Source organism: Melopsittacus undulatus, chromosome 8 (genome assembly GCF_012275295.1).
Source record: "Melopsittacus undulatus isolate bMelUnd1 chromosome 8, bMelUnd1.mat.Z, whole genome shotgun sequence".
Classification (NCBI taxonomy): domain Eukaryota; kingdom Metazoa; phylum Chordata; class Aves; order Psittaciformes; family Psittaculidae; genus Melopsittacus; species Melopsittacus undulatus.
In genome coordinates this window covers 55,128,326-55,154,528 of record NC_047534.1, presented here as the reverse complement: position 1 = coordinate 55,154,528, position 26,203 = coordinate 55,128,326, and the positions used below count along the sequence as shown (strand labels likewise).

General features: G+C 46.8%; 2 protein-coding genes across 2 annotated transcripts in view; both read left to right on the top strand.

The window, feature by feature from the left end:
- PCNT (pericentrin) overlaps positions 1 to 6,918 on the top strand; it is an 88,064-nt gene extending 81,146 nt beyond the window's left edge. The window contains exons 48-52 of the mRNA XM_034065772.1: positions 41 to 279; positions 1,406 to 1,494; positions 2,542 to 2,689; positions 4,581 to 4,708; positions 6,519 to 6,918. Of these exons, the coding sequence (XP_033921663.1) occupies positions 41 to 279; positions 1,406 to 1,494; positions 2,542 to 2,689; positions 4,581 to 4,708; positions 6,519 to 6,559 (645 nt within the window). The 3' untranslated portion in view covers positions 6,560 to 6,918. The remainder of the gene's footprint in view (positions 1 to 40; positions 280 to 1,405; positions 1,495 to 2,541; positions 2,690 to 4,580; positions 4,709 to 6,518) is intronic.
- A 1,130-nt stretch (positions 6,919 to 8,048) lies between these two features.
- Positions 8,049 to 26,203, top strand: part of DIP2A (disco interacting protein 2 homolog A) — a 93,443-nt gene continuing 75,288 nt past the window's right edge. Inside the window, exon 1 of the mRNA XM_034065516.1 lies at positions 8,049 to 8,177. Coding sequence (XP_033921407.1) covers positions 8,081 to 8,177 — 97 coding nt within the window. The 5' untranslated portion in view covers positions 8,049 to 8,080. The remainder of the gene's footprint in view (positions 8,178 to 26,203) is intronic.

Below are 26,203 nucleotides of genomic sequence, written 5' to 3'. Positions count from 1 at the left end.
TTGGATTAATTGTTGTTTCCTGCTTTTGCTTTTTCTCCAGCTGCAGAGATTATATAGGAAGTACCTCAGAGCAGAGAGCTTTAGAAAGGCTTTGGTTTATCAGAAGAAATACCTCTTGCTGCTTCTCGGTGGGTTTCAGGACTGTGAACAGGCCACCCTCTCCCTAATAGCACGCATGGGAATCTACCCCTCGCCTGCAGACCTGCAGCTTTCTGGATCACGTTCCCGTCCTTTTACCAAGTTCAGATGTGCAGCCAGGGCCATCATTGCCATATCAAGGTAAAGCCAAAACACGGTCTCTCTTATGTGATATTGTCCTGGGGATTTTGGAAAAGCAGAATTCCTATGGCTTATCCTAGATGAATGTTAAGCAAAAGCTATCTCCAAAACTAGTTCAAACTGGTGGAGGGGTATCATGCAAGATTCCCATTCCTGTGACCTGGGCCCCTGCCTGTGGCAGGGGGCTGAAACCAGGTATCTTTAAGGTTCCTTCCAGCCAAAGCTTTCCATGATTTATGACGTGTTAGCTATAACTTTGGCTAAACTCCTATTGCAAAGTCAGCGCTAACTTGGATGTGAACTCAACTATAGACTGATACAAATCTGTTTCTATCCTGAGGGATACCCAGCAGCAATCTAGTTGAGAATCAGCACACAGCCATTACAAGCTGTTTTCCTTTCAGATCTGATCCTTATCTGTTTGGTCTCACTGAATAGTCTGTCTTGTTTCAGAATGTGATCATCTCATCAGTGATGGTTTTCCCCTCTTGAATCTGGTAGCCCTTTGTTTCATTGGGTTTGAGTCTATCATATTCTGTCGCTATCAGATGGATTGTGTTAAGTGTACTTGGGACAATATGCCATCTCGTAATGGGTTTTGAGACCATTTAATGAAAAGAATAGTTTTAAATGCCATCATCTCTATGCCATCCAGAGGGACCTGGACAGGCTGGAGAGGTGGGACTATGAGAACCTCATGAAGTTCAACAAGGCCAAATGCAAGGTCCTGCCCTGGAGTTGGGGCAATCCCAAGTGAAAAACAAGCTGAATGACACAGAATGTCTTTCAGCTCTTGTCCTTTATATGGAGGCAATAATGATTGCCATATCAAAGGATGTAGAAACAGTGACCTCCAAATTACTTCTCCTAGTCAGGAAGAGCTGCCACAGAACTCTGGGAATGAGGGACAGTGCAGGAGCAGTGCCACAAGGAGCAAACCTTTCCAAAAGGTAGAGGAGCACTGCACAGTAAAATGGGATGACCCTTCATTCTGATGACCACAGCTGAAGAATGTTTCTTCCATTCCTGCAAAGATTCTTATTTTGGTGCCAGCAAAGTTTAACATTAAAATTCAGTGTATTTTGGCTTATTTTTAATGATTGCCCAAACTTGTTTTGTTACCAAGGTTAAAGTTTTTGGTGAAGAAGTGGAACAGAGTTGGCAGGAAGAGCACACAGGCTGAGACCATTGCTCACAGCACAGGAGGTTACACAGGTAAGCCTTTTGGTACTTTGTTTTATCATAATTTGTCTTTAGTGATGCATTCCATTTGAAAATAAACCTCAACATATACCTATAGAAGTGGCAAAATCTGTTCACCTGTTAACACAGGGACAGGCCAAGGGGAATGGCTTGAACCTGCCAGAACAGGGGAGACTGAGCTGAGCTCTGAGGCAGAAGCTGTTCCCTGTGAGGGTGCTGAGGCACTGGCACAGGGTGCCCAGAGAAGCTGTGGCTGCCCCATCCCTGGCAGTGCTCAAGGCCAGGTTGGACACAGGGGCTTGGAGCAGCTGCTCCAGTGGAAGGGGTCCCTGCCTGTGGCAGGGGTTGGAGCTGGATGAGCTTTAAGGTCCCTTCCAACACAAACCAGGCTGGGATTCTTTGAACCACTGTGGTGTGGTTCATTACGAAACCTCAGTCCTGAAATCCCTGCTTAACTTCTGCAAAACAGCATCCTGGCAGCTTCATAGAAATAATATTTGGGTTTGGTTTTGAGTTTTTTGGTGAGTTAAAGGACTTTTCTGAAGGTTTTTTTTTCTGTTTTAATGAAAACAAAACACCCCCTTTCCCTTCCCAAACCTTCACCAAACCCGACAAACCCGATCTCGTTTCTATGCTGTCTCTAGAGTCAGGCAGTGTAATTCAACTGTAACATGTAGTTAGAGCAAACAAGAAGAACTAAGGTTAAAGAAAATACAGTATTTTGCTGATCTCAGCCATTGGGACATCCTCTGTGTGGATGGAACAGCGGCTGATGAGAAATCAGGTCTGGAGTAAGAACAAAGGGCGAGTTCTCCATCTGCAGGAAGCAGTTGTTGGAGAGTGAAATGCAAAACGTCTGTGAAATCTGGTTAAAATAAACAAAAACCAAACCAAAAAGAAGCAGTTGGCTGGAGAAAGTGTGTTTGGTTTTAAATGCAGCTTAAATACAGTTTAATTGTGCTGTAATTCCCATGGGCTTTATTGCGTATGGTTATGATAGCAGAACGTTTACGATGATTCCCAGCATGTGTGTTTTGAACTGTTTCCTATTTAACACAGCCCCTGGTGCAAGAACTGAGGTCCTGGATGAGCTGCAGCCCCCAGCCGTGAGCTCCCCCCCGACCCGGGACACCGGGCTGCGCCCCAGAACCAGCTCCACAAGGTTGGGGACCCCCTGCCCCAGAGCATCCCACCGCCTACCCCGCAGGTCAGTCCATGGTCACTGCCTCTGCTGCACTACCCCAATGGACAGGCTTTGGGAAGCATCAGCACTGCATGGAGGAGGCACTGGAATGGGAAGCGGGATTTGTTTTCTTACACCTGGGAAATGGTTTATTTCTTTCAAGATGTTACAGGAGAAAACTTCTCATTTGCTTTAAGCACATTGACTTTCCTGGACCGAGAGCATTCCTAGTGGTGTTCCCCAGTTTAATGTGGACAGGCTACGGGATTTACAATGGCCAGGTTAGATGGGGCTTGGAGCATCCTGCTCTAGTGGAAGGTGTCCCTGCCCATGGCAGGGGATTGGAAGTGGATGAGTTTAAGGTCCCTTCCAACCCAAACCAGTCTGGGTTTCTAGTTTGTCAGCATTCTGTGAGGGGTAAATCTTATTGCCTTTGCTGTCCAAGTTGGAGATAAATTTCTGAGCACCCCGTGGAAGTGGCTCCCCTACCTTAAGACAGCAGTGCATTAGTGTTAGCTGCTGTCAGCCCCTGGGATGCACAGAATGAGAGCTGGAGCTCTTGTGGGGTGTTTGCAGTTGCAGTTTTTCATGAATCAGGACCAGATCTGCACAGAAATCCAACCCCAGCTGCTTGTCACTGGGCTGGATTCACAGGTGACACTGCACAGTGCTGCTGTGAGAGAGAACCATCACTGACCTTCCCAGTCCCAGGCTCTCCTGGAACCCAGGGTAACCTTGGCCACTGCATAGCCCGTTACTGGGTATAGTACCTCCTCTCCCAGACCACTCCTCATACCTGGCTTCCTCCTTGAAGTCAGGATTTGCAGGAGTTGATGTGGAAGGCAAGTAGGTGTTCTCAGTCCTGTCAACTTGGGATGTGTTTGTCCCTTCACCTCCATGATAGATTAGAAAGTTCAACCAGTAGGCAAGAATTTCCTTCCTAAAGACAAAAAGAATAGCAAGGAAGTGGCTGTGGTGATCCAGAGGTACCAAAGACAGAAGATGCTCCAAATTATTTGTGGTTTTTAACACTGCTCACTGATTTTGGGGGCTGGATGGTGCTTGGCACTAAGGACAGGTACTGTTCTGCTTTGCAGAGGTTAGCAAAACATTCTGGACAATCATGAGACTTCCCAGAGGACTTTGTCTACCCCATCCTCTATATCATGGCATGTGTCTGGGTCTGACAGCCACAAACCTACCATGGGAAGTCATGTGCATTGTATGGAACAAGGATATTAATAACAGCAGGCCCTGACTGGTTACCCAGTGTGACTGGGTTAGTGGCAACTCAAGGCTAACGTGGATTTGAGAAGGGTTAAATGTTACCTATTGCTCCCTTTTATTCCTGGCAAAGCTATATGGAAGGAAGGGATGGATAGGAGCCAACTTCCACTAATCCTAAGGTGCAGGGTGAAGGAATAAATCTCCAAATAGCAGTGTGTTTGCACAGTGTCCCCTCCAGTATGTAGCTGTTGATGTCCAGAAAGGAAACACAGTGTTAGCATCTGAAGGGTGCTCCTTTTCCACCTTGTCCTTCAAGATAGCATTTTACCTGCTGAACAGGAGCATGCATGCCTGGATGCAGCACGCTCCTCTTCAGTCCTTCTCTCTCTGCAGAAGTGGTCTTCTCACTTGGCCATTTGGGCTTGCCTCTGACTGCAGCTTTCTTACCTGAGGTACTTTGTGTTGCATAAACCTAGAGAGATATTCATAGATACACCAGCTCGCATCAAAACATCCTTTCTCTTGACTCCCCTGTATACAAAGCTGCCCAGTTTTACATGTAACTCTTTGGTGGTGGTGGCTTTTACTGTTGCTGCAGTTTGCTTTGCACTGAGTTGCTGCTTCATGAATGTAACTATTATATTTGAGGGTATAGCATGAGAAGAAAATAATTTGTTTTCCTTTTAAGACTGCATCCATCCACAAGTTCGGGTTCAGAAAAGTCACTTGTGCCTACTGAGGATCCTGAACGATCCCTAACGGAATACATCCATCGCCTGGAGGTTATCCAGCAAAGACTGGGGGGTATGCACCCAGGTGAGAACAACCTCTTCCCCTGCTTTTTGCAATGCTCTTCCTATATTGCCTATAACACTTGTAGCATGTGAAGAGCTTCATTTTAAGGAGTAATTATTGAGTGGGAGAGGGATTAATCTCTGAAATGAAAACATCTTGTGACTCTTATCAAAAACCATGGCATGTCTCAAAAGAAGTTCTTAGGGAAATTCTCCAGAGATGAGGCTGAATAATTTCATGTGATTTCCACTTCCCTCCTGTTATCAAGTCTAAATAAGCAAGTGTTGCAGTTTAAATAAAGCCAATTAGCTCTCTACACAACTTTAAAGGCAAAGAGAACCACTGCAATAGCTGAACAGGGCCTTCTCTGCAGCACACACTATAATACTTACCTCATTTATCACTTCCTTATATTCCACAGCAGATTAAACAGAAATAGGATGATACTAAAACAGGCATCTAATCCTAAAGCTGATGGAAGAGCACACAGAGGATTGTAGTGGCACTTAACTTTGCTACTTAGGAACCTCCCACCTAACTTCTAGACTGAATTACTTAATGTTCTAGTCTTGTATCACAGAAGTAAGGTGTGGAGGCTCCTGAGGAGCCTGCTGACAGCTGCTCCTCCAGGGACTTTGGTGCATCTATCCCAAAGCTTGCTTCACCCATCCAGGTTTATGTTGTTCCCCTGGTCTGAGCTAATGTGGGTTACTAAGTCAGGTAATGCCATCAGTGTTTTGATCCAACCTTTATCCCTTTGCTGTTGCTGGTTGCTTCCCCATGTTACTTCTGGCTGCTCATCCCCATAGTCAGCTTACTTCATGAGGCTACTTTTGGGTCACTGTGGTCCTTGATCTCTAGGCAAGCAATCAGACTTAACTGCTTTTGGAAAAATAATGATTAAATTACCTTCCAAGGCAAATTTTGAATGATCACACATTGCATTCCTAACACATCCTTTAGTGCTAAGAGATTAAACACTAAAAAGATGTGTTTCTCAAGAGGAGCTTGGCTCTGTCAGCATTCAACCCAGGAGCCTGGTATGGTTGGACAACAGCTCTGGGGAAGGCCTGAAACACTGCATATGTTTCTGGCTGAGTTGAGCTAATAAATATCCTAGTCTTGCTTACATCACTAAAGCCAGCAGCTACAGTGACACTTCCATAAGGGAACTCCTGGCATTGCTCTCAGCAGGATTTTGCCTGGGAACCTTAATTCCATGACTTTGTGGGTTTGGGGTTTTTTGTTTGTCTCTTCCCCCTCCCCATATACAGCAATTATTTGTGGCAGATAAGAGAAACAAATGTTAGAATTGAAACCTGACAGCATTTGTAGAAATAAGGCATTTTGCTTTATGGTAAGCATGGAATAAGTATTCCACCACTGGCACACCATTAATAGCAATTCTGTGTGGAAAGTCCCTGTCACGTAAGGAATTTCCATGTCTCCAGAATGATGCCAGTCATTACAGAATGATGTCAGGAACTACACAGGGATGCTGCAGCCTTTACAACAATGCTGTGATGGACTTTAAAACATTACTCAATGACAAGTCTTTCTCCAGCAACAGAATGTGTGTTAAATCATCACCAGAGCAGTACAGCTGAACACCACAACCCTGTTTGTGCGTTGGTTTGATGGTGGAAGTTTGCTTTGGCAGATGGGGAAGCTTCCACATCTTGGTTTGTATTGTTCCTGAGTGGCTCATGAAAATGGGAATTGCTTTCAGGGTAGCTTGTATGAAGCACATGGAGGAAATTACACGCTGCAAAGTGCACCCTGTTGCTTTGTAACACAAACGGGTTTCTAATACTCATTCATTTACATTTAGGACAAGTTCCAGGCCCTCCTCGCCAGAGGAACACGAAGTGATGAGGATGCTCCTGCGATCCCTACTGCAACACCTCCCCTCGGTTACTGCTTCCTTCTGAGTCGGTCCATACATAACAGAGGCACTTGTGACCTCTTGTGCAGCTGAGTAAAGGGCAGTGCTTTTGCATCTGTTTTTTATATGACTTTTTATTATATTTTAGTACTTTAAGAGGAAATAACTTTCCCCTAAGAGCAGTGGTTTACATTCTCCTGTGACATGACCACATTAACAGCTGAAGCGTGCCTGCCTTGCTGTACTGTACGTTGCAAAGAGTCTCTTTGGTGTTTATTTTTCTAGAGTGTATAGGTGGATTCCTTGTAAAAAAAAGAAGTTATTAAAATGGCATTTTATTAGTGAATGCCTACATTGTGTGGTTATTTGTTACCTTGCTTGTTTACTTGTCTTGCTGTTCCTAACATTGTTTGGGGTTTAGTGTTTCAATAGGATCATTCGGACTAACGGAATAGCTGCCCTACTACACGTAAGCTTCTGTGAGTTTGGGATTTGCTCTTCTGGTTTTACAGTAAATAAGTCCTCCCTCCCCTTGGTCTTTCTATATAGAATCCCAACCTGCTTTGGGTTGGAAGGGACCTTAAAGCTCATCCAGCTCCAGCCCCTGCCACTGGAGCAGGGACCCCTTCCACTGGAGCAGCTGCTCCAAGCCCCTGTGTCCAACCTGGCCTTGAGCACTGCCAGGGATGGGGCAGCCACAGCTTCTCTGGGCACCCTGTGCCAGCTTCTGCCTTATCTCCAACCTGAACTTCCCCTGTTTCAGTCTGAACCCATCACCCTCATCCCATCACTGCAGTCCCTCTCCAGCACCCACAGTGAAGTCCAGCACCCATGTACTGACCCTCAGCAGCGGTGCCTCTGTTCTGCAGCTCAGAGCCAGGGCCCACAGCCGCATTCCTCTGCAGCACTACCCTATGGAGGGGAAGGTGGGGGCTAGGCAGAGCACACGCATTGCTGCTGCCCCACAGCTGCCACCACCACGGACCTGCTCACCCCAGAGAGCTGCTTCCCACAGCAGTTGTTAGCGGAAAGCTTCTTCCCCCCACTCTAGCTCCATGACAGTTACTGGTGCAGGTGTCCTTGGAGCCAGGACTGAGCCCAAGATCCATGCAGGAATACCGCAGGAAGCTCACACCTTGGTGTCCTGCACCCGTTCACCCCGCAACCTGCGGCTGGGCTGGGACAGCCTCACCCCATGCTCCGGAACAGCCGCTTCCTGCTGCCGTCCGCAGTGCCCTCCAACGGCGGCTGTCCTTAGGAACGGTGAGTTTGGGTGGGGGGGTTACCACAAAGTGCAGATTCGGTGTCCCCGATGGGGCCGCAGGGCAGCAGCAGGGCACGGAACCGAAGCACCGGGACCCCCATTGAAGCGGCCCAGGCCGCAGCAGGCCCCGGAGCGGAGCGGGGCGGTGCTCCCGTCCTCGGCCCCGCCTCCCTCAGCCCGGCCCCACCTGCGGCAGCGCTGGGCGGCGGCTGTGGCGGGGCCCCGCTCGCTGCTGGGCCGCAGCATGGCGGCGGAGCGCGGCGGCTGCTCCCTGGAGGCGGTGCCGCTGCCGGCCGAGGTGCGGGAGAGCCTGGCGGAGCTGGAGCTGGAGCTGTCCGAGGGTGAGCGAGCGGAGCGGGGCCTGGGCAGCGGAGGGGCCTGCGGGGCTCCTCACACCCGGCCTCGGGGCCGGGCAGGGCCTGCGCCCTCCGCTCGGTCGGGGCCGGCCCGAGGCGGAGGAGCTGCGCTGAGGGAGGCGGATGCAGCCCCGGGGGAGAGGCTCCTTCTGAGGCGATTGGGAAGGGCCGGGAGGGGGTTTGGGTTCGGGCGGAGCGGTCAGTGTGTGTGCGGCTGCACGGTCTGAAGTACCGCGTTAAAGTGGCTTTAGTTACAGCTGCAGTGTTAAACCCCTGGGTTCGGATCTCTTCATCCTGCCGAACGTTTGTGAGCTGCCCTGTACTGAGTTTCCAGGCAGGAATGTGGTGAAATTGTCTCTACTTCTGTAGTTAATGCGCCCCTGAGCAGAGGTGGCAAAGTTGCAGTGTTAGACTGAGGGTTCGGCTTGGTAATGTGCTCAAAGCCGTCCGAAAGATGAGGGCATCTGTATGGAGCCAGGCTGAGAGAGCTGGGCTGGGGCAGCCTGGAGAAGAGAAGGCTCCTGAAGGGGAGACCTGAGAGCAGCTCCAGTGCCTAAAGGGGCTGCAGGAAAGCTGGAGAGGGGCTTGGGACAAGGGCCTGTAGGGACAGGCCAAGGGGAATGGCTTGAACCTGCCAGAACAGGGGAGACTGAGCTGAGCTCTTAGGCAGAAGCTGTTCCCTGTGAGGGTGCTGAGGCGCTGGCACAGGGTGCCCAGAGAAGCTGTGGCTGCCCCATCCCTGGCAGTGCTCAAGGCCAGGTTGGACACAGGGGCTTGGAGCAGCTGCTCCAGTGGAAGGGGTCCCTGCCTGTGGCAGGGGTTGGAGCTGGATGAGCTTTAAGGTCCCTTCCAACACAAACCAGGCTGGGATTCTGTGATCTGTCTGTTTGCTGTTGCCAAAGGTACAGTTCCTTCCATTCCACCTCTGTGCTTGTGTTTGATGCTAACAGGGCTCCTTCTGTGACCCCTGGCAATTGTACTTGTTTCCTTGATGGGATTGGGGTGAGGAGTTTTGCACATGGGTTCTGTGCTGTGGCCCACCCTGCGGACAGGCAGGAGAGCATGCAGGGGACAGAGAGACTGAGGCAGCATTTCCTTTATGCAGTTCATTATTGCATTGTCCCTGGCTATGCTGTCAAGCTGTGCCTTTAACAGGAGAGTTAAAAGCCTGTAAGTGCCGTGGTCCTGGGGTGGGAGCATTCAGTCTGCTCCTCAGATGTTGCAGTTTTCAATATATCTAGGTGTGCAAAAATGGCGTTGTTTTACCTTAATACCCTGGCTGCCTTCTGCTGTGGTTTAGGAAATGATTCATGGCTGGTTGTCCTTGCCTTCAGTGTGGAACCTCGGTGCAGAGGCAGGGGAAAGCGCAGGGTTGGTAACTGTGTTGGCCAGGTGTAACCTGTCCCTGCATGCCTGCTCAGCGGTAGGAAGCAGTACATGACACGTGCTGATGCTTGTGCAAGAGGAGTTCCTGCCATGTGTGAGCCGTGCTACTGAGCCACTGGCACCTGTGTGCTCTCGTTGGTGGCCACAGCTCTGTGTTGTGCCCACTGGTGTCTGTGGGTCAGCTGGGATATCATAAACCAAACCCAGACTGGTTTGTGTTGGAAGGGACCTTAAAGCTCCTCCAGTTCCAACCCCTGCCACAGGCAGGGACCCCTTCCACTGGAGCAGCTGCTCCAAGCCCCTGTGTCCAACCTGGCCTTGAGCACTGCCAGGGATGGGGCAGCCACAGCTTCTCTGGGCACCCTGTGCCAGCGCCTCAGCACCCTCACAGGGAACAGCTTCTGCCTAAGAGCTCAGCTCAGTCTCCCCTGTTCTGGCAGGTTCAAGCCATTCCCCTTGGCCTGTCCCTACATCCCTTGTCCCAAGCCCCTCTCCAGGTTCCCTGCAGCCCCTTTAGGCACTGGAGCTGCTCCCAAGTCTCCCTTCATACTGAAGTTTGTATTGATGCATAGCTGCGGGATTGATTGCATAAAGTGATAATGTCAGCTCAAACTTCGTGGCCCCTCTGAAGGCTTAGTTTATGATACCAGCTGTGATTCCTTTTCTGCTTTGCGTGAATGACTTGAAAGCGTTTGCAGGCAGGTCTTCAGCATCCGGTAATGTGGTTTTGTGATGGCCTTGGCAGTCCTTGGGTAAAAGTGGGAATTTATGGTCTTGAAGGTCTTTTCCAGCCTAGTTGTTTCTGTGGTTCTATGTTATGTGCTGGTGTTCTGTGATCACTTGACATCTGCTTATGCTGCTTTAATGGAGCCCACTGTCATTGATATTCCAGACTTCCTTACTTGCAGAGGAAGGAATAGTGGTCTGAGACCGGTGGAGATTGACAGTTATTTCCCTCTATTTATCAGAGCACAGTCCAACCCTTGGTGGAAGGCTGTTGCTGACGGCAGCTTCCTCAAGCTTCCAGTAGCCTTTCTGTGGGGTGTACAGTGCTCTTGGTGCATGGAGATTGTACCTGACCTCTGCCTGAAAGAAGGGTCATGTGTGTGTGTGTGTGTGTGAACAGGCAGATTGCAGGGATAGAACAGGGGATTTCTTTTGTTAAGTGTGCTGTGAAGTAGAGACAGTTGTACTTGGGAGGATGTTGCCATAATCCCAGAGGAAGTGTGAAGGGAGGAAAAGAAGCAACTTGAGAGCAAGTTCCTTTCTGCTTTGTATGTGTACTTTGTTAATAGAAATGCCATGTAAGTCGTGCTGGGGCAGGGGTAATGTCTGTTCTTGTTGATTACATTCTTTTCCCCTATAAATAAATCAAGATTATGATCAAAACCTGTCTTTGGTTTTGTCCCAGGTTTTCATAGTGAAAGCTTGGGAGAGTGTTTGCTTTTAGATGTAGAGAACAATGAACCCAGAGTACATTGCTGCTTTCTAAAGACTCCAAATCCCGAATACAGTGTTTAGCTTAGAAGAGTTTTGGATGGGGAGGGAGCTCCAACTCTTGCCATAGTTCTGGTCACGTGTGCTCTTATGGATCCTTCTGCTTGTACAAGATCTTAATCTCTTGATTGGCAATCGTTTGTGTTCTTCATGTACTAGAAAAGTAATAGTTGAGGGTAAAAAGGAATCCCTAAACAGTGCTTGTTGGGTTCTCTTTAACCCTGCCATTTCTTTCTTGCTGCAAAGTATAGTGATTCTTCTAGTTGCTCTAAAATGGGTTTTCCTTCTGTGCTCAGAAGGAGATGGAAGGTTAGAAACCCCTCTTTAAAAACCATAATCCAACTGCAGTGGAGATTTTGGAGGAAAAAAGCCTTCCATGTGCTCTTTTAAAGCCTGTGCCTTTTTAATGGTAGTGCATTGTATATTTGTCTGCATTTTTAGGTACCTGAATGTACACTGCTTCTCATTAAGGCATGGTAATTGTGAAGAACAGGTCTCATTTAGACACAAATGCTACTTGTGTAATTCTATCCGAAAACCACATTGGATTTGAAAGCTGTGCCTCAAACCAGCTTCAGACTGCAGAAGACTTCTCCTTTTTATCCTATACAGAGCTTTCCCAGTTCTCCTGCTGCAGTGTTTTTCCCATGGCACATAGCTATAATTTGCTGGCTTATGCAACCAGATGCATGGTTTGGGGAAGAGAAACCCTTCCTCCAGCAGAAATAAATCTTGCCATTCAAAACCCTCTTTCTGCAGAGCACAAGGCATGGTGCTTCCTCTGCGTTCCTATTTGAGCACCTTCACTTTTACTCTCCTAAGCCCTGGAGATGTGGAATTGGGTCATTTGTCACTTCTTCCAGGTCATCTCTGCAGGAAGATGCCTCGCTCGTTCCCTTCTAATGCAAGGACAATGTAGTTAAGAGTAGAAGGAGTCAAAGATTAAACTGTGTTATGTGTCTGTGTAGCAATGAGGAGCATCCCACTGGTGTTAACCTGTGTGGCTTTGTCTTCTGGAGTTGCTTATGGTGGTAGTCCCCTCAGCTCTGTTCAGGGTCTTAAAACAACGTATGACTACGCTTGTTTCTTTCCTCGGAGGTTTCTTGTGCTTGTTGCTGTGTGGTTCTGGGCAGCCTGGGCCATTTGGATGCATAACATGATTTACATGTAGGAAACGTTAGCTGAGGAAGGAAGAAGGTGGGTTTCCAGACTTGCAGGTGGCTGATGGAGCAGCCTGTGAATGCTACAGTGCTTCTTGCTGTGGCCTGAATTTGTGATCAGCTTTTTAAACATCCAGAATATGGAATTGTTTCGTCTTCTGTTTCCTGGGAGTTTGGAGGTCAGGCTTATTTTGGGACTGAGCTGAAACTCTCAACAGACGTTACCTACTGTAAAGAGGCTGAAGATATTTGTTTCTAGTTCACATCTATTCTGTCACCCACCCCAGATGGGAAATGGTGCTCTTGATGGCTTCAGAATGAGTCCTGAGATAGAAATGTATCATCACATAGTTTCACATCTTAATTAGAACTTGATTTCACTGTTAATTTGGGGTGTTGAGTTTTCCCTCTCTTAACACATCACTCCCAAGTTTCTTCTGAGCCTAGCTGAGTTGTAGTGGGAAGCATGGTGGTTTAGATGGGGTGTGCAAGGTGTGGGTTCCTCTGGTTCCCAACGGGATGTTCACATCTGCCTCAGCAGAAAGCTCACTCTCATGGCATCTTGTTCCCAATTATTTAGTTCCCATTTCAGAAAGGATGAGTTAGTGCTCGTGTGACAAGGGACCTTTATCTGGTGGATGGGGTTTTGTTTTGGTGTTGGTTTTGGGGGTTTTTATGTGAGTGGAAGAAAGTGTCAACTAAGTGTTTCGAGAAAAAAGGTCAAGGTATTTAGTGGCTGACGTTTTTTGGCTACCACAAATAACCCACCACATACTTTGTCATAACTACGAGCTACTGTTGGCTCATACTAACAGTCTGGTTAGGGGTTGGAATGTTAAATTGATAACAGGATGCTTTTTGGGGGCAGAACACCTTGTATAAAACTAAAGGTAGTGGTCAGAGCTGAGAAGTTTTAACTTAATCGTTTTGTTCCACTAGGAGTATTGATGTGCTAGTAGAATACTGTATGTTGATATCAGGTGAGGAAGGCATATGCACATGCACTTTGCTATGAAAAAGCATGGAATTTGGGTGTTCAGGGTTTTTTCCTGCTCTTAAAGTAGGATTTTTGTGTTAGGGAAGTCTTCAAAAACTATGTCTGCAAATTGCAGTTGTTCACCACTTCTGCTGCCAGCTTAATACATGGCAATACATACAATCTGAGGCTGTCAGTGGGGAGAACTGTTGGAGCTGGGTAGACAGATGCTAGGCAAGAGGGTGATGGTCTGTGAAACTTGGCCTGCAGCATTTTTGTTGCTTCATTTCTGGGTTCTTCCAACAGAACGTGTTAATATTGTGGTTGGACCTGGGGCTTGCCCATGGGGACTGAGGATGTCTACAAAGGTTGTTCTCACCTGTTCCTCCTGGTGCAGGTACTGGCAACTGGTTGCTGTCCTTCACACTCACTTATGTTTGGGACTGAAATAGTCACACAGTGCTCAAACGGAAGCAGGTTTCTGATCTTTTAGAACCATAGAATAGTTAGGGTTGGAAAGGACCTCAAGATCATCCAGTTCCAACCCCCCTGCCATGGGCAGGGACACCTCACACTAAACCATATCACCCAAGGCTCTGTCCAGCCTGATCTTGAATGCTGCCAGGGATGAAGCATTCACAACCTCTCTGGGCAACCCATTCCAGTATCTCACCACCCTAACAGTTATTACTTCTTGTCTTGTGGCAAGGAGTGGTTGTCATTGCAAGCTTCATGGTTCCCATACATAGGGATCCTCTAATTCTGGTTATGTACCTGAAAAGGGGTTTGAGGGCTCATTGTTGGTGACTCTTAGTTGACGGATCAAGGCTAGCTCTTTCTTGCCAACCCTGTCTGGAAGCCAGGTCCTATTGTAGTCTTACACAGGCAGGGACCCCTTCCACTGGAGCAGCTGCTCCAAGCCCCTGTGTCCAACCTGGCCTTGAGCACTGCCAGGGATGGGGCAGCCACAGCTTCTCTGGGCACCCTGTGCCAGCGCCTCAGCACCCTCACAGGGAACAGCTTCTGCCTCAGAGCTCAGCTCAGTCTCCCCTGTTCTGGCAGGTTCAAGCCATTCCCCTTGGCCTGTCCCTACAGGCCCTTGTCCCAAGCCCCTCTCCAGCTTTCCTGCAGCCCCTTTAGGCACTGGAAGGCTGAAAGTCATCCCGTCACATTAGTACAATTGTAACAGTGACAACTGAGACTCTTGTGGCTGTGAAAAACCATTGTACACAGTTTTACTGCTGTCATAGTTTTTTACACACATCCTCCCTTCATTGTTTTGCTTCAAATGAAAAGACATTCCTCAAAACAGGGGCAGACTGTCACTTCTCATTGACCTGTAGGGATGCTTTAGAGCTGACTTTATTACCCAAACCTTGTTGTGTCCTCAATGGAATTACTTCATAAACTAAGGATTTAAGAGAGAGGGCAGTTAACATAGTGTGAAGAGTTCAAAGTCCTGTGTGCACATCTGTGTTGTGAGGGTAAAGCAAACTGACCCATTTTCTTTGTCTTCACACATCCCATGTGCTGGATGAGCAGAGTAAACACTTTTTTGCTTCCCTCCCCTCTATTTTGGAAGGGAATGAGAAGCTGGTTTAAGGGCTCTTGTTGGGTTGACCTTCAGGCTTAGCAACCGTACTGGAAACTTCTGTCATAGTGGTGGAATAATGGGATTGACCATGATTTTCATCTGGACTGCACCTTCCCTTTGCCTCTGATTCCCACTCTCCCATCATATCCTTTGTCATCAGTGTTATTGTTCCCCTGCTCTCCCTGTTTTGCCTACCTTCTGGAAGGCTGCAGGGTGAGGAAGGTGTCCTGCTTGGCTGTCAGCATTCTTACACTTCCTGTCTTTAGCTCTATCCCAGGAGAACAGTTCTGTGAGCAGTGAGGATCTGCAGAACACGTAAGGACATCCAGTCTTATTTTGATGTCTGTGGCTTCCAGCTTTGGAGTGATGCACTCAGGGCCTTGCAGGAAAAGGACTAAATCTACTGTGGTGTTAATTTGATTGCTCTGAGCAAACAGAAAATGCCCAGCCAAGAGAACTGGGTCATCAGCTTTCTGTTCAATCACAGTGTAGTTTCAGACTCAACCAGTTAGCTGGTTGGGATTCTGCTGTAGTTAATCAGTGCTTAGATTATTCTCTTCCCTGTGTTTGGGGCAGAACAATGTGAAATAATCTCTGTCTCTTTCAGAACCAGTTCTGCATTGAGTGCTTGACTGTAGTTTTAGACTGAGGTTGTGGTTGAAGACTCAAGTGACAGCTCGATACGTGCCTGGGAGATACCTTAAGTCCCTGCTGGTCTGAATGGCACCAGAGGTGATAAAATGTTTAGCCAAGCCATGGGTAAAGCCTGTCAGAAATTCCTTCAGGATTTCAATTCAAAGAGTGGCCACAAAGAAGAGAGAGACTCCCTTTAGACCAGGAGGCACATGGAGAAGAGGAGGGGTGATGGGCACAGGTTAATCCTGGGGGAATTACAGTTGAACACAAGTGGGGCATTTCTCACAAGGAGCACATGGAATAACCTCCCCAGTGCAGGGATGGATTCCCCAACACTGGACACTGTTAGCATTGGGCTGGACAGGGTGCTGGGACATCTAGGCCTGCAGAGCTTGGACCAGGTGATCCTTGAGGTCTTTTTGACATTGGGATTCTATGACTCTTCAGCTGTCATCCTGGGCAGCCTGCTCCAGCTGACCCTGCAGGAGCAGGGGCTTCAGGTAGGTCCAACTTGAGACATTCTTTCCAGCTTCAGCTGTTCTGGCAGAGCCCTGGTCTTTAAACCTTGGTATCTTTTTGTGTGTTGCTTTGGCAAGGAAGGTTAAATCCTGCTGTGTGATGGCAGCCTGTACTGGATGAAAATTAGAGGAAATACAGCTTTCCTGCAGCCCCTTTAGGCACTGGGGCTGCTCTCAAGTCTCCCCTTCAGGAGCCTTCTCTTGTCCAGGCTGCCCCAGCCCAGCTCTCTCAGCCTGGCTCCAGAGCAGAGCTGCTCCAGCCCTCGCAGCAGCTCCATGGCCTCCTCTGGCCTCACTCCATCAGCTCCAGGTCCCTCTCATGCTGCTGCCCCAGAGCTGGATCAGGGCTGCAGGGGGGGTCTCCCCAGAGCACAGCAGAGGGGCAGGATCCCCCCCCTGAGCTGCTGCTCACGCTCTGGGGGTGCAGCCCAGGACATGGGGGGGTTCTGGGCTCAAGCACACACTGAAGCTGGGTCATGGGGAGCTTCTCCTCACCCAACACTCCCAACTCCTTCTCAGGGCTGCTCCATTCAGCCTCCCGCAGCCTGGAAAAGCTTCTGTGTAGTGGTTTTGTGATGAAGTTTGGGGCACCCTCTGCTGCTGCAGGGCCTCATTTTTCCCATCTCCAGTGTTGCACACAGGGGCCTCTCAGTTTTTGCAGTGGGGGTCTTGTGCTTGCCTGGCTTCCCTGCTTCACTGTTCCTGACATGGTGGAGCTGGAAGGGGTCTCCATCCAGGCAGCTGAACTAAAGAAGCAGCCATTGCCCAAAAGGAGAATTGCTGTGCCCAGACTATTACGGTCAAGGTAACAGTGGCAGCAAGTTCATAGGAGAGAGATTCAGTTCTTTTCTTAAGCAATTCAGTGGCTTGAATTGGCTCAGCCAGATGGGCTCAGAGCTGGATTGTGTTGAGGGGAGAAGGATGAAGGAGGGTGCCAGTACTTCAGCTCAGCTGCAACATGGATCCGTACCCATGAATCCATTTTTGGTGTCTGCCTGTATCCATATGGCTTTTCCTTCAGAGCTGTCCTGGATCCAGCCTGGAATCATAGAATCACAGAATCTCTTGTATCTATGGCTCAATATTCTATAATCTTTACAGTAGCATAAGGTTCAGTAATGTTTTAAATATCAGTGGTTGTCTGTATATCCTGGTATCTGTTACTTTTGCCCCAGCAAGATGGATGAGTCTTAAACTTGACATAAGTCTGTGTTGCAAAATCACTGCAAGATTGAATGGGGCTTGGAGCACCCTGCTCTAGTGGAAGGGGTCCCGGCCTGTGGCAGGGGTTGGAGCTGGATGAGCTTTAAGGTCCCTTCCAACCCAAACTAACCTGTGATCGTGTGATGGTTGTGAGGACAAAGGTAGCTTATGGGTTGGTTTGAGATGATGGAGTGAAAACCAGGAAATGGTAGACAGTAGTAAGAAACAAATGAAGTCTTTCACTTTTTAAATGGAAGCTATATAAGGAAGATTTAACAGATTCAGTGGCACAACTGCTGTATTGCTGATGCCTTTTCCCTGGCAGAACCAGTGTTATCTGGCGTGCATCCAGAGGAGAGAAAGTACTTTAAAAGTTATTACAGATACAAAAAACCATATGTATAGCTAATATCTGAGAACTTGTATCTTCTGCACTCAACTGCACTTCATTGCATCTTGCACAAGGGCTGCTTTCACTGTTTATTTGGGTTGTTTCTGGTTAGGCTGTTTGGGGCACTTTTGTGCTACAAACAGGTTTTTGGTTGGTTTTATCAACTCTGTCCAAAGTCTTCAGCCCTAATGATAACCCACGTGGGTTTTGGTGGCTTTACCTTTCTTTAGTGGATACTTATAAGCAGCAAGGTGAACCAGTAAGTACTTTATGCTCAACTTAGAGCCATTCTCTGTAGTGCTTCAGTCCTGCTTGCTGTGTTGATGCATTTCAAGCCCAACACACTGAATCATGGGCATTCACACGTGTGTTTGATCTTATGCTAAGTGAGGTGGGTGCTGTCTCTTGTAGAATGACTGAATGCATGCAGCTCAGTCACCATTCCTCTGTCACGTTGGCAGTATGGTTGTGCACTGCAGTGAGAAGTAGCAGGATGAGTCCTTCTGGATAAAGGGTGGAATTAAGAGCGGTCTTGTAACTTTGGACAGACACTTCCCTTAAGAAGAGACATAACCGGGAGCCATTTGTTCTCTCCTTGCTGGTGTTTGCACTCACTGAGCCCATAACTAGTGATAAAATAGAAATGACCTTGACTAAATCATAGCAAGAGGTAGCTTTGCTGTGTTAAAACAAATGATGTTTTGACAGTGCAAAATAAAGAGAGATTATGAATTGCTATGAGATAATCCCCTGTGGTGACTGAAGGGTACTGTTGGGCAGACTGATGACTCACGATGTTATCAAAATCGTGTTCATCACATGAAATAGGTTCTCAATGGCCTTTTATAAGGGAAATTCTGAGCTTAAAAACTTGAGGATGTCTTTTGCAGTCATTGCTGGATATTGTATTTGGGAGAAGAGTGCAGTAACATCCTGAACTGGTGCTGGAGAGAGACCACTGCCTTGTTTTGTTCCAGGAGGACAAGATGACTGTTCACTGGAAAACAACCCTCTTGTGCATAGTGAGTGGAAGTAACTGCAGCAAATGGGGTTCGGATCATGTTAAATAGGGATATTTCTGTAAGCACAATTGCACATTGTGACCAGGGAGGGAGGAATCCAGAAGACTCGATCATGTTGATGTACTTCCAGGTGATAAAATAGTTACTTTGGGCAGGTTTATGGCTTTGTAGACGTTTTTAATAGGGGTGAAGTAATATGCATTTAATGGGATGAAGCCACTGGGTGTTTAATTGTAAATACCAGTGTATTTAAGTAATTTAAGTCTAAGGAAAGTTATGTTTAGAAGAAATCTAATCGCCAGCATTATAGGAATTGGTGTTACTGCTTTGAGACTCATCTTCTGGTTTGGGACTGTTTTTTCTGTGTGATTTATTTGATTCCAAGCTATCCAAGTACTTTCAGATTGTTTATTGAGTTTCTCATTTGTGCTGAGTAGCTAAGACTACACCTAACTGCCACGAGCATTAAAAATAGGTCTGTTGGTACTTTTGCTAGAGAAAATGTTTGTGGAAACCGAAGTGTTTTGGGGTTGGTTTGGTATTTAAACCAGAGAGCACTGTTATTCCAGTTATTTCTTGAATTCAGTCCTAAAGTACCATCCCAACATGGTTTGGGTTGAGATGGACCCTGAAAGGTTGCTAGTCCAACCCTCCTGCAGTGAGGAGCGACATAGAACCAGCTCCATCAGGTTGCTCAGAGCCCCAGCAAACCTGACCTTGAATGTCTCCAGGGATGGGGCATCCACCACCTTCCTGGGCAACCTGTGCCAGTGTTTTACCAGCCTCAGCATAAAACAGTTCTTCCTGGTTACTTTCTCAATAGTAATTATCTCTTCTTCAGTGTCTCAGTATATGCTCAGCATAAGTTCTTTTTGCCCGGTGCTCTAACTCTTGTCTGCTACCTTCTTTCCTACTGCATGCAGGAAACAGTATACTGTTCCTTTCTGACTCAAAGATGATGGGACAGCTGGAGATCAGCTTAAAACAGATGACAAGCAGAGAAAGAGTTTTCTTTGCCAGTGCTAGCCATGTGGTTTTTATTCTACCTCTTTCTCTTGGGTTCAGGTCTCAATAGAAGGAAGACACTTCAAGAGGGTGCAGGGTATGTTAGCAGGTCGAATCTCAGTGATGTGTTTCACCAATGCAGTCCTCTGCTGCCCAAGAAAAATGGGAGCTTGAGGCACAAGGAGACCCTTGGCACTGGATGGTTACTGCTTTACAAGCAGCCAGGAAAATAGCACATGCAGACTGCAGGATGTTGCCATTAACACATTCCCATGGAGAGCCAGCAGTGCTTCTAGCAGGACATCTGCCTACATTCGGGAAGGATGCTGGAGCAAGCCCTTATTAGTTCTTAACCCTTTTTAGGTGCTTATTAACAAGTGTTGGCTGCCCTCAGTTCTTTTAGGTTTATCTAGGATGTTTCAAAGAATCCCAGACTGGGTTGGGTTGGAAAAGACCTTAAAGCTCCTCCAGTTCCAACCCCTGCCACAGGCAGAGACCCTTTCCACTGGAGCAGCTGCTCCAAGCCCCATCCAGCCTGGCCTTGAGCACTGCCAGGGATGGAAGTAACCCTCAAGCTTCTGCTTTGACTCAAGCAAACATATTAGGTAAGGATGTTTTGATGCTTCTGTGAGAGTCATGAATACACATGATTTATTAGAGGAGGTTTTGAGCAGCAGGTCCTTCAGAGACTGAAGGGTGTTGGAAGTGAAGCCTAAACATAGATGTAACCATAAAATCTATCTCTTGCTGAAGAATGTCACACTGATGTCTCTTCTTTTTTTAGGTCTTTCGATAGATTTGGCTAGGTCTCTATGCCATGTTACTATCATCATTGATTTCCAGCTTCTGCAGGAAGGGACTTAACTGATAGCTTATGTAGTGATTTCTATTCTTACTTACAACAAAGAAAGTAACAACACGACCTTAAGGAGAATCTACCTGCAGAATATTGACTTTGAAGTTATTTTTGGTGTGAGTTTTGTTGTGTTTGGGGTTATTTCTCTCCTTTCATAGCTGAGGACTTACAGTTTCCAAGGGATGTTGCTGAGGGCTGTCACAAGTAATCAGCTCCTTGATTCAGTCACTCTTCTGGAAGGAAGGTTAAAATAGTGTTGCTTGTCTAATGTGAGTGTCCCTGCCCATGGCAGGGGGTTGGAATGAGAAGATCTTAAGGTCCTTCCCAACCCAAACCAATCTGTAAGTACTATCGGGATGAAGAAACCTTAGCAACTGTAAAAGCTTTTGAATTTCAAACGTCTTAAGTATCTGATAATTTGAGAACTAAAATGACTTTCTAAATTGATGAATACGTTTGTGAAGCAGTTGGAAGAACACTTAAGTATCTGATAGACATATATGAGGGTTTGAAACGATTATCCACTTGTGTCAGTTTTTGAGTGCTTTCAACCCATGGCTTATGGGTTAGGTCATGTACACTGGAAAAGCTGGCAAGTAAAATAATGCTGGAAAGCTATGATGCTTTTGTTCCTGAAAAGTAAAATGGGAACATCTGATTTGTGAGGCTCCTCAGAAGGATTTAGCCACAAAGCTGTAGAGAATGTGGGACCATTGGTGTGTATGAAAGCAACTGAATTCCAAGCCACATACTAACAAAAGACATGCAAAAATGAGAAAAGCTTTGCAGTTTGGGGGTATTGGAAGGTTTAGAATTGAGGAATTTTGGCTGAAAGATGGAACTGTTCATAATAATAGTCCAAGGCAGCTTCCTGGGGAAAGGAGCTGCATTCCCAAAAGAGAAGTCTCATACCAATACATGTATATAGTATAATGATCACACTAAATGCATTTTTCAGGAGAAGCTCAGGTTCTGAGAGGCTGGAGCTCTAACAGAAGAGCTGAGTCCCTGCAGTCCTGGCTCTATTACTTACAGTAATGCCATATTCAGTAATGAATATATTCAAATATGGCAGATTAGCCATTTATTATTTGTTCTCTTTCTGTCACTTAAAAATCTAAGGATAATGCTATTAGAGAGCTTTGGAGGATATTCCCGGGGTTGTTCCCATAGGAAATGATGTGCAGGTTTTTGAGGACTCACGAGCTACCTGTCACTTCCTAATAGAAGCCTTTTGACTTATATTTCCAGCTCCTGGCTTGCAGAATGTAGTAACCTAGGAGCTGGGTGAAACAATGCTGATTAAAACAGGCGGTGAGAATACTGCCCAGCCTTCTCTGCAAGAAAACTGTGTTGAACTGCTTCCCAGATTCATTTCAATGTGTCCAACTGATGGGTAATGGAGATGCTGATGGGAACCCAGGACATAGGTTTTTACAGCTTTCTTCCCAGACCTTTGGGTTTTTTCCAGAAACAAGAAGAAAATGCTCATAGGGATTAGTAGTTAACTGTGTATTAGCTCTAATGGAATTTTCTTCCTTGTCTTACTCAAGGCTGGAGAGAGAAGAGTGGGGAATGTGAGAAAGGAGATCAGGTTAGATGAATGGGCAGGGCAAGTGAAACTTTGCCTCTGTACAAGTCATGTCAGCAGCTTCTGCAGCTTAATTCAACTGGAATTTAACCAACTTAAAATTCCACAGCTGCTTATAAAATGCATTATGGCCATTAAAGTGTCTTCTGATCATCAGTCAAAATGAAGGGACTAACCCCGACTCGTAGAGTATCTGTATGCTTTGTATTAGAAGTGCAGGAACTTCTTTATTCCAGACAAGCCCTGAAGCAATTCTCTTGTTGTGAACAGGAATGGCTTTGTCCCATGGATGTTTAAAGCAATTATTCAGGCAATTTCAGCATAATTTGGGGGGTCAGTTTAAAACTGTGAGTGCATTTCATCTGTATCAAAAAGCCTGTAAGGTCTTGGTGGTAGTTGAAAAAGCTGCCATAAGAGGTGGTGTTGCATGGTGTTATGGAATGATTGCTGTGCTAGGGGAAAAATAAGTACAGGTTCCCAACTTTAAGACAGAACAGTCCATGTTTTAGCATTTATATGGATTTATGGCTGTGTCCCAGCCCTTTCTAGTGACAGTAAATCTGGATTGAATAGCTCTGTAGTGCTGTCCTGAAAATGCAGTGTTCAAACTTCATTGGTTACTTAAGAAATAAAACAAAATAAATTTTAATAAGCACTTCTGCAAAACATTATTAATCTAAAAAATTAATAATAGTAATAATAATAATAATACTAAACTTCTGTGCTGGGAATGGAGCTCAGCCAGCCTGCTGAATAACCTCAGGTGGACTGAGTATTGCGACATGGAATGGAGAAGATGTCACCTGCATTCCATTGCCCTCTCCCTTGTGCTGCTGTTACCTTCTGGGATCCCCATCAGTAAGTTCTTACACTGCCTGGAAGCCCTTTTGCTTTAAGGTTAGAGGAAAAAGGAAGTGGCCCTTTAGCATCATCCTCTGACAGCTTTGTTCTGAAACTTGGGCAGCTTTGCCAAAGCTCCCTAGACATAAAATAGTTTAATGTGCTCCTGTTAAACACAGCCTTGTAGTTGGCTTAAAAAGTGCTCCTATAACACAGCATTTGGAAGGGTAACAGCAGCGCTGCCTTCGCTTTGCCAAGGCTTTTGGAGACAAATGTCAAAATCTGTTGCTTTGAACTAGGACAATTTCACTGCTAATGAGTTTCCTGTGTGGAAGCTTGTGTGTTCCAGTCTCTCTAAAGCTTTCCAAGCTGTATTCTGCACTGATCTGAAACTATTTTAATACAGGTTATACAAGGTGAAACGAGATTCAGGTGTTATCTTGGAAGATACTGGCTTGTGCAAAGCAGTGCCCTCCTCCCTGCCCTGCATCCAGTCACAAGCATTCAACAGGTTCGTCAGGTTCTGAGCACCAAGAGGCACTGCTGGGGAGCTTGGTGGGACTTTTGGAATAACTAAATCTGGTTTTAGGGTGGCTTTTCCTACCTTAACGTAGCTGAATGAGACCATTTTGAGGATAAACTATTGCAGGTTCTGTATTTTAGGATGAAAAACCTGGAACATGTGGTGCCAGCCTAATAACTCCTTCCAAGTACCCCCATCTGTACCCCCAGCCATGACCTTCCTCTTCGTGTGCTCTTGTGTTCTGAAGCCTGTTCTATCTTGGCAAAAGAATTAGGAGACAAAACACCCATCTATTCAGTATTCTGTTCATTGAACAATGTCTCCTCAGTGCTGTGGGTGAATCAGAGGTCTTGTTGAAAAGTAAATGTGGTCCTGTGGAGCTTCCCACTACTTGGACACAAGGGAATGCACTGAACAAGCTTAAGGCTGATGTTTTTGAGCTTCCATGTTTCTGTAACTGTAATGTTTGCCTAAATGTGCATTTTGAGCAGTCAGACTTTGTCTGTTAGTCCCTGGTAGCATTGCAGATGGTGGTTTTTGTTGCAGGCTTCACTGGTATGGCATCAAATATGTGAACCTCCTTAAATTCGTAGATGAGCTCTAAAGGAAGAGCTTGCAAACTGTTTTGACAGAGTGATTCCAAGTGATGAAGTGATAGCAATTGCTTACTAGTGATCAGCTTTAAGGAGCTGGGAGGAAGGCTGGTAGTAATGGAAGAACTTGAGGACAACACCAGTGTTTGAAGAGCTTTGCTGTTTCACCAGTGGCTGAGGACAGCCTTGTGCCTCTCTACTCCGTATTTCCTCTTGTTCTCCAGGCTGTGGGATGCCATCCCGTGTGCTGCCCCAACAGGCAGTGCAGAGCAGTCACTTCAGACTCCTTCTCCCCACCCAGGCCATGTTGTTTGCTCACAGGTTGTGTGTCCTGGTTCCATGTCAGTGAGGTCCGGTGGGCTCTGAGCAGCAGAACTGTGTGAGCAGCAGTTGCTCACCAGGAGCAGGTCCGTCTCTCCCCACTGCAATCCTGCCCTGTGCAGCCGCACCCTTTGCCTGCCTGCCAGGGTGTAAAACAGTTGTGCAGCCTCACCCCTCCTCAGCACCCTCCTGAGGAGCTGGAACCGCTTCCAGCACATTCAAATGGCCTTTCAAAAGCACTTGTATTAGTAACAGCACCAGACCTGCACACCACGTGGGACGTGAGCTCTGGATCATGGTATGGACATGGGCAAGATGCAGAAGAAGATGATCAGGGACTGGAGCACCTCCTGTATGAAGACAGGCTGAGAAAGTTGGGGCTGCTCAGCCTGGAGAAGAGAAGCTGCGTGGAGACCTCAGAGCAGCTTCCAGTGTCTGAAGGGGACTACAAGGATGGAGAGAGGAACTCTTCATCAGAGACTGTAGTGATAGGACAAGGGGTGGTGGGTTCAGACTGACACGGGGGAAGATACATGCAGAAGCTGTTCCCTGTGAGGGTGCTGAGGTGCTGGCACAGGGTGCCCAGAGAAGCTGTGTCTGTCCCATCCCTGGCAGTGCTCAAGGCCAGGTTGGACACAGGGGCTTGGAGCAGCTGCTCCAGTGGAAGGTGCCCCTGCCTGTGGCAGGGGTTGGAGCTGGAGGAGCTTTAAGGTCCCTTCCAACACAAACCAGGCTGGGGTTGTGTAAGACGGACAGAGCGTGCATATGAGAAAAGAAAAAGGAAAACCTCTTGAATGAGTTCCCTGGCTTTGATCCCCATGGCTGTTCTAGTACAGTTACATTTTTCTGTGTGTTGTTCATTGATATTTCCTTGCACAGATATGTCCAGAGTGCAAACGAGGACCCAGTTACCCAGTAAGAGCTAAAGAGATCTCACACACTTGGAGAAATGAATGTGTTTTCTTTAATACCGTATTTTAATCTGATTCTCCTTAGTGTCCTTTGGCCTTGGCTTGGGAACTTACCTACAAACCTGTCCTCTTATTATAGCCGGTGACTTTGAGGATCTTCACTTGCCTGTTGCTGCTGTTGAAGCTGCAAGTGCATCCTGAGCAAAGGTCTACAATCTTTAGGGACATGGGTTTGTAACATAGACATTGTGTTGGTCTCCTGGAGATCAGCAGCAGGTGAATGCTCTCCTCTTTCTGACCTGAAGCCAGACTGTCTCTGCATGAGGTCTGTATCGGTGGCTCGGCAGGAAGAAATCACTCTGGTTTGGAAAACCAACATTTGACAATGCAGAGAATTGTCTCAGCAGTCATTATCTCCAATGTGATTTAGAAAGAGTTGTTTCTCCCTCATGAAAGTAAGAATCTGGCTACCAAGAAAGCAGAGCCTTAATTTGGCTGGTTGTAATAGCTACAGCAATTGGACTTTGCATGACTGGAGGCAGGTGAGATAATGCTACAGACACTAGGAAGAATGAATGAGGAGGTTTTCTCTGTAGTTAAAAGTGTTATGCCAGGTTCAGAGCTCAAAACCACCTAAAAGTAATCATAATGTGACCCATTGAATTACTGTATCAAGGACAAAGGCATCCTAAGAAATCCTGGAGCATAATGGTATCAACATCCTATGTTTCTCAAATCGTTTGAGAAAGGCAGAACTACTTAAAGGAATTCCCTGTTGAGCAAACTCAGTCTGACTTCTTCCTTTTCCTGCTTTCAGGAGGTTAGACTGGAGATCTCCTGAGGTCCCTCCCAGCCTGAATTACTCTGCAATTCCAGGTTAATTTTTCAGTAGTGCTAGAAAGAGTGGGAAGAGAGGAATTATTTCAGGAAGGCTTAGCTGGAGAGATGGAGGAAAAAGACTTAGGGAGCTTACAAAGGGTCCTGCACA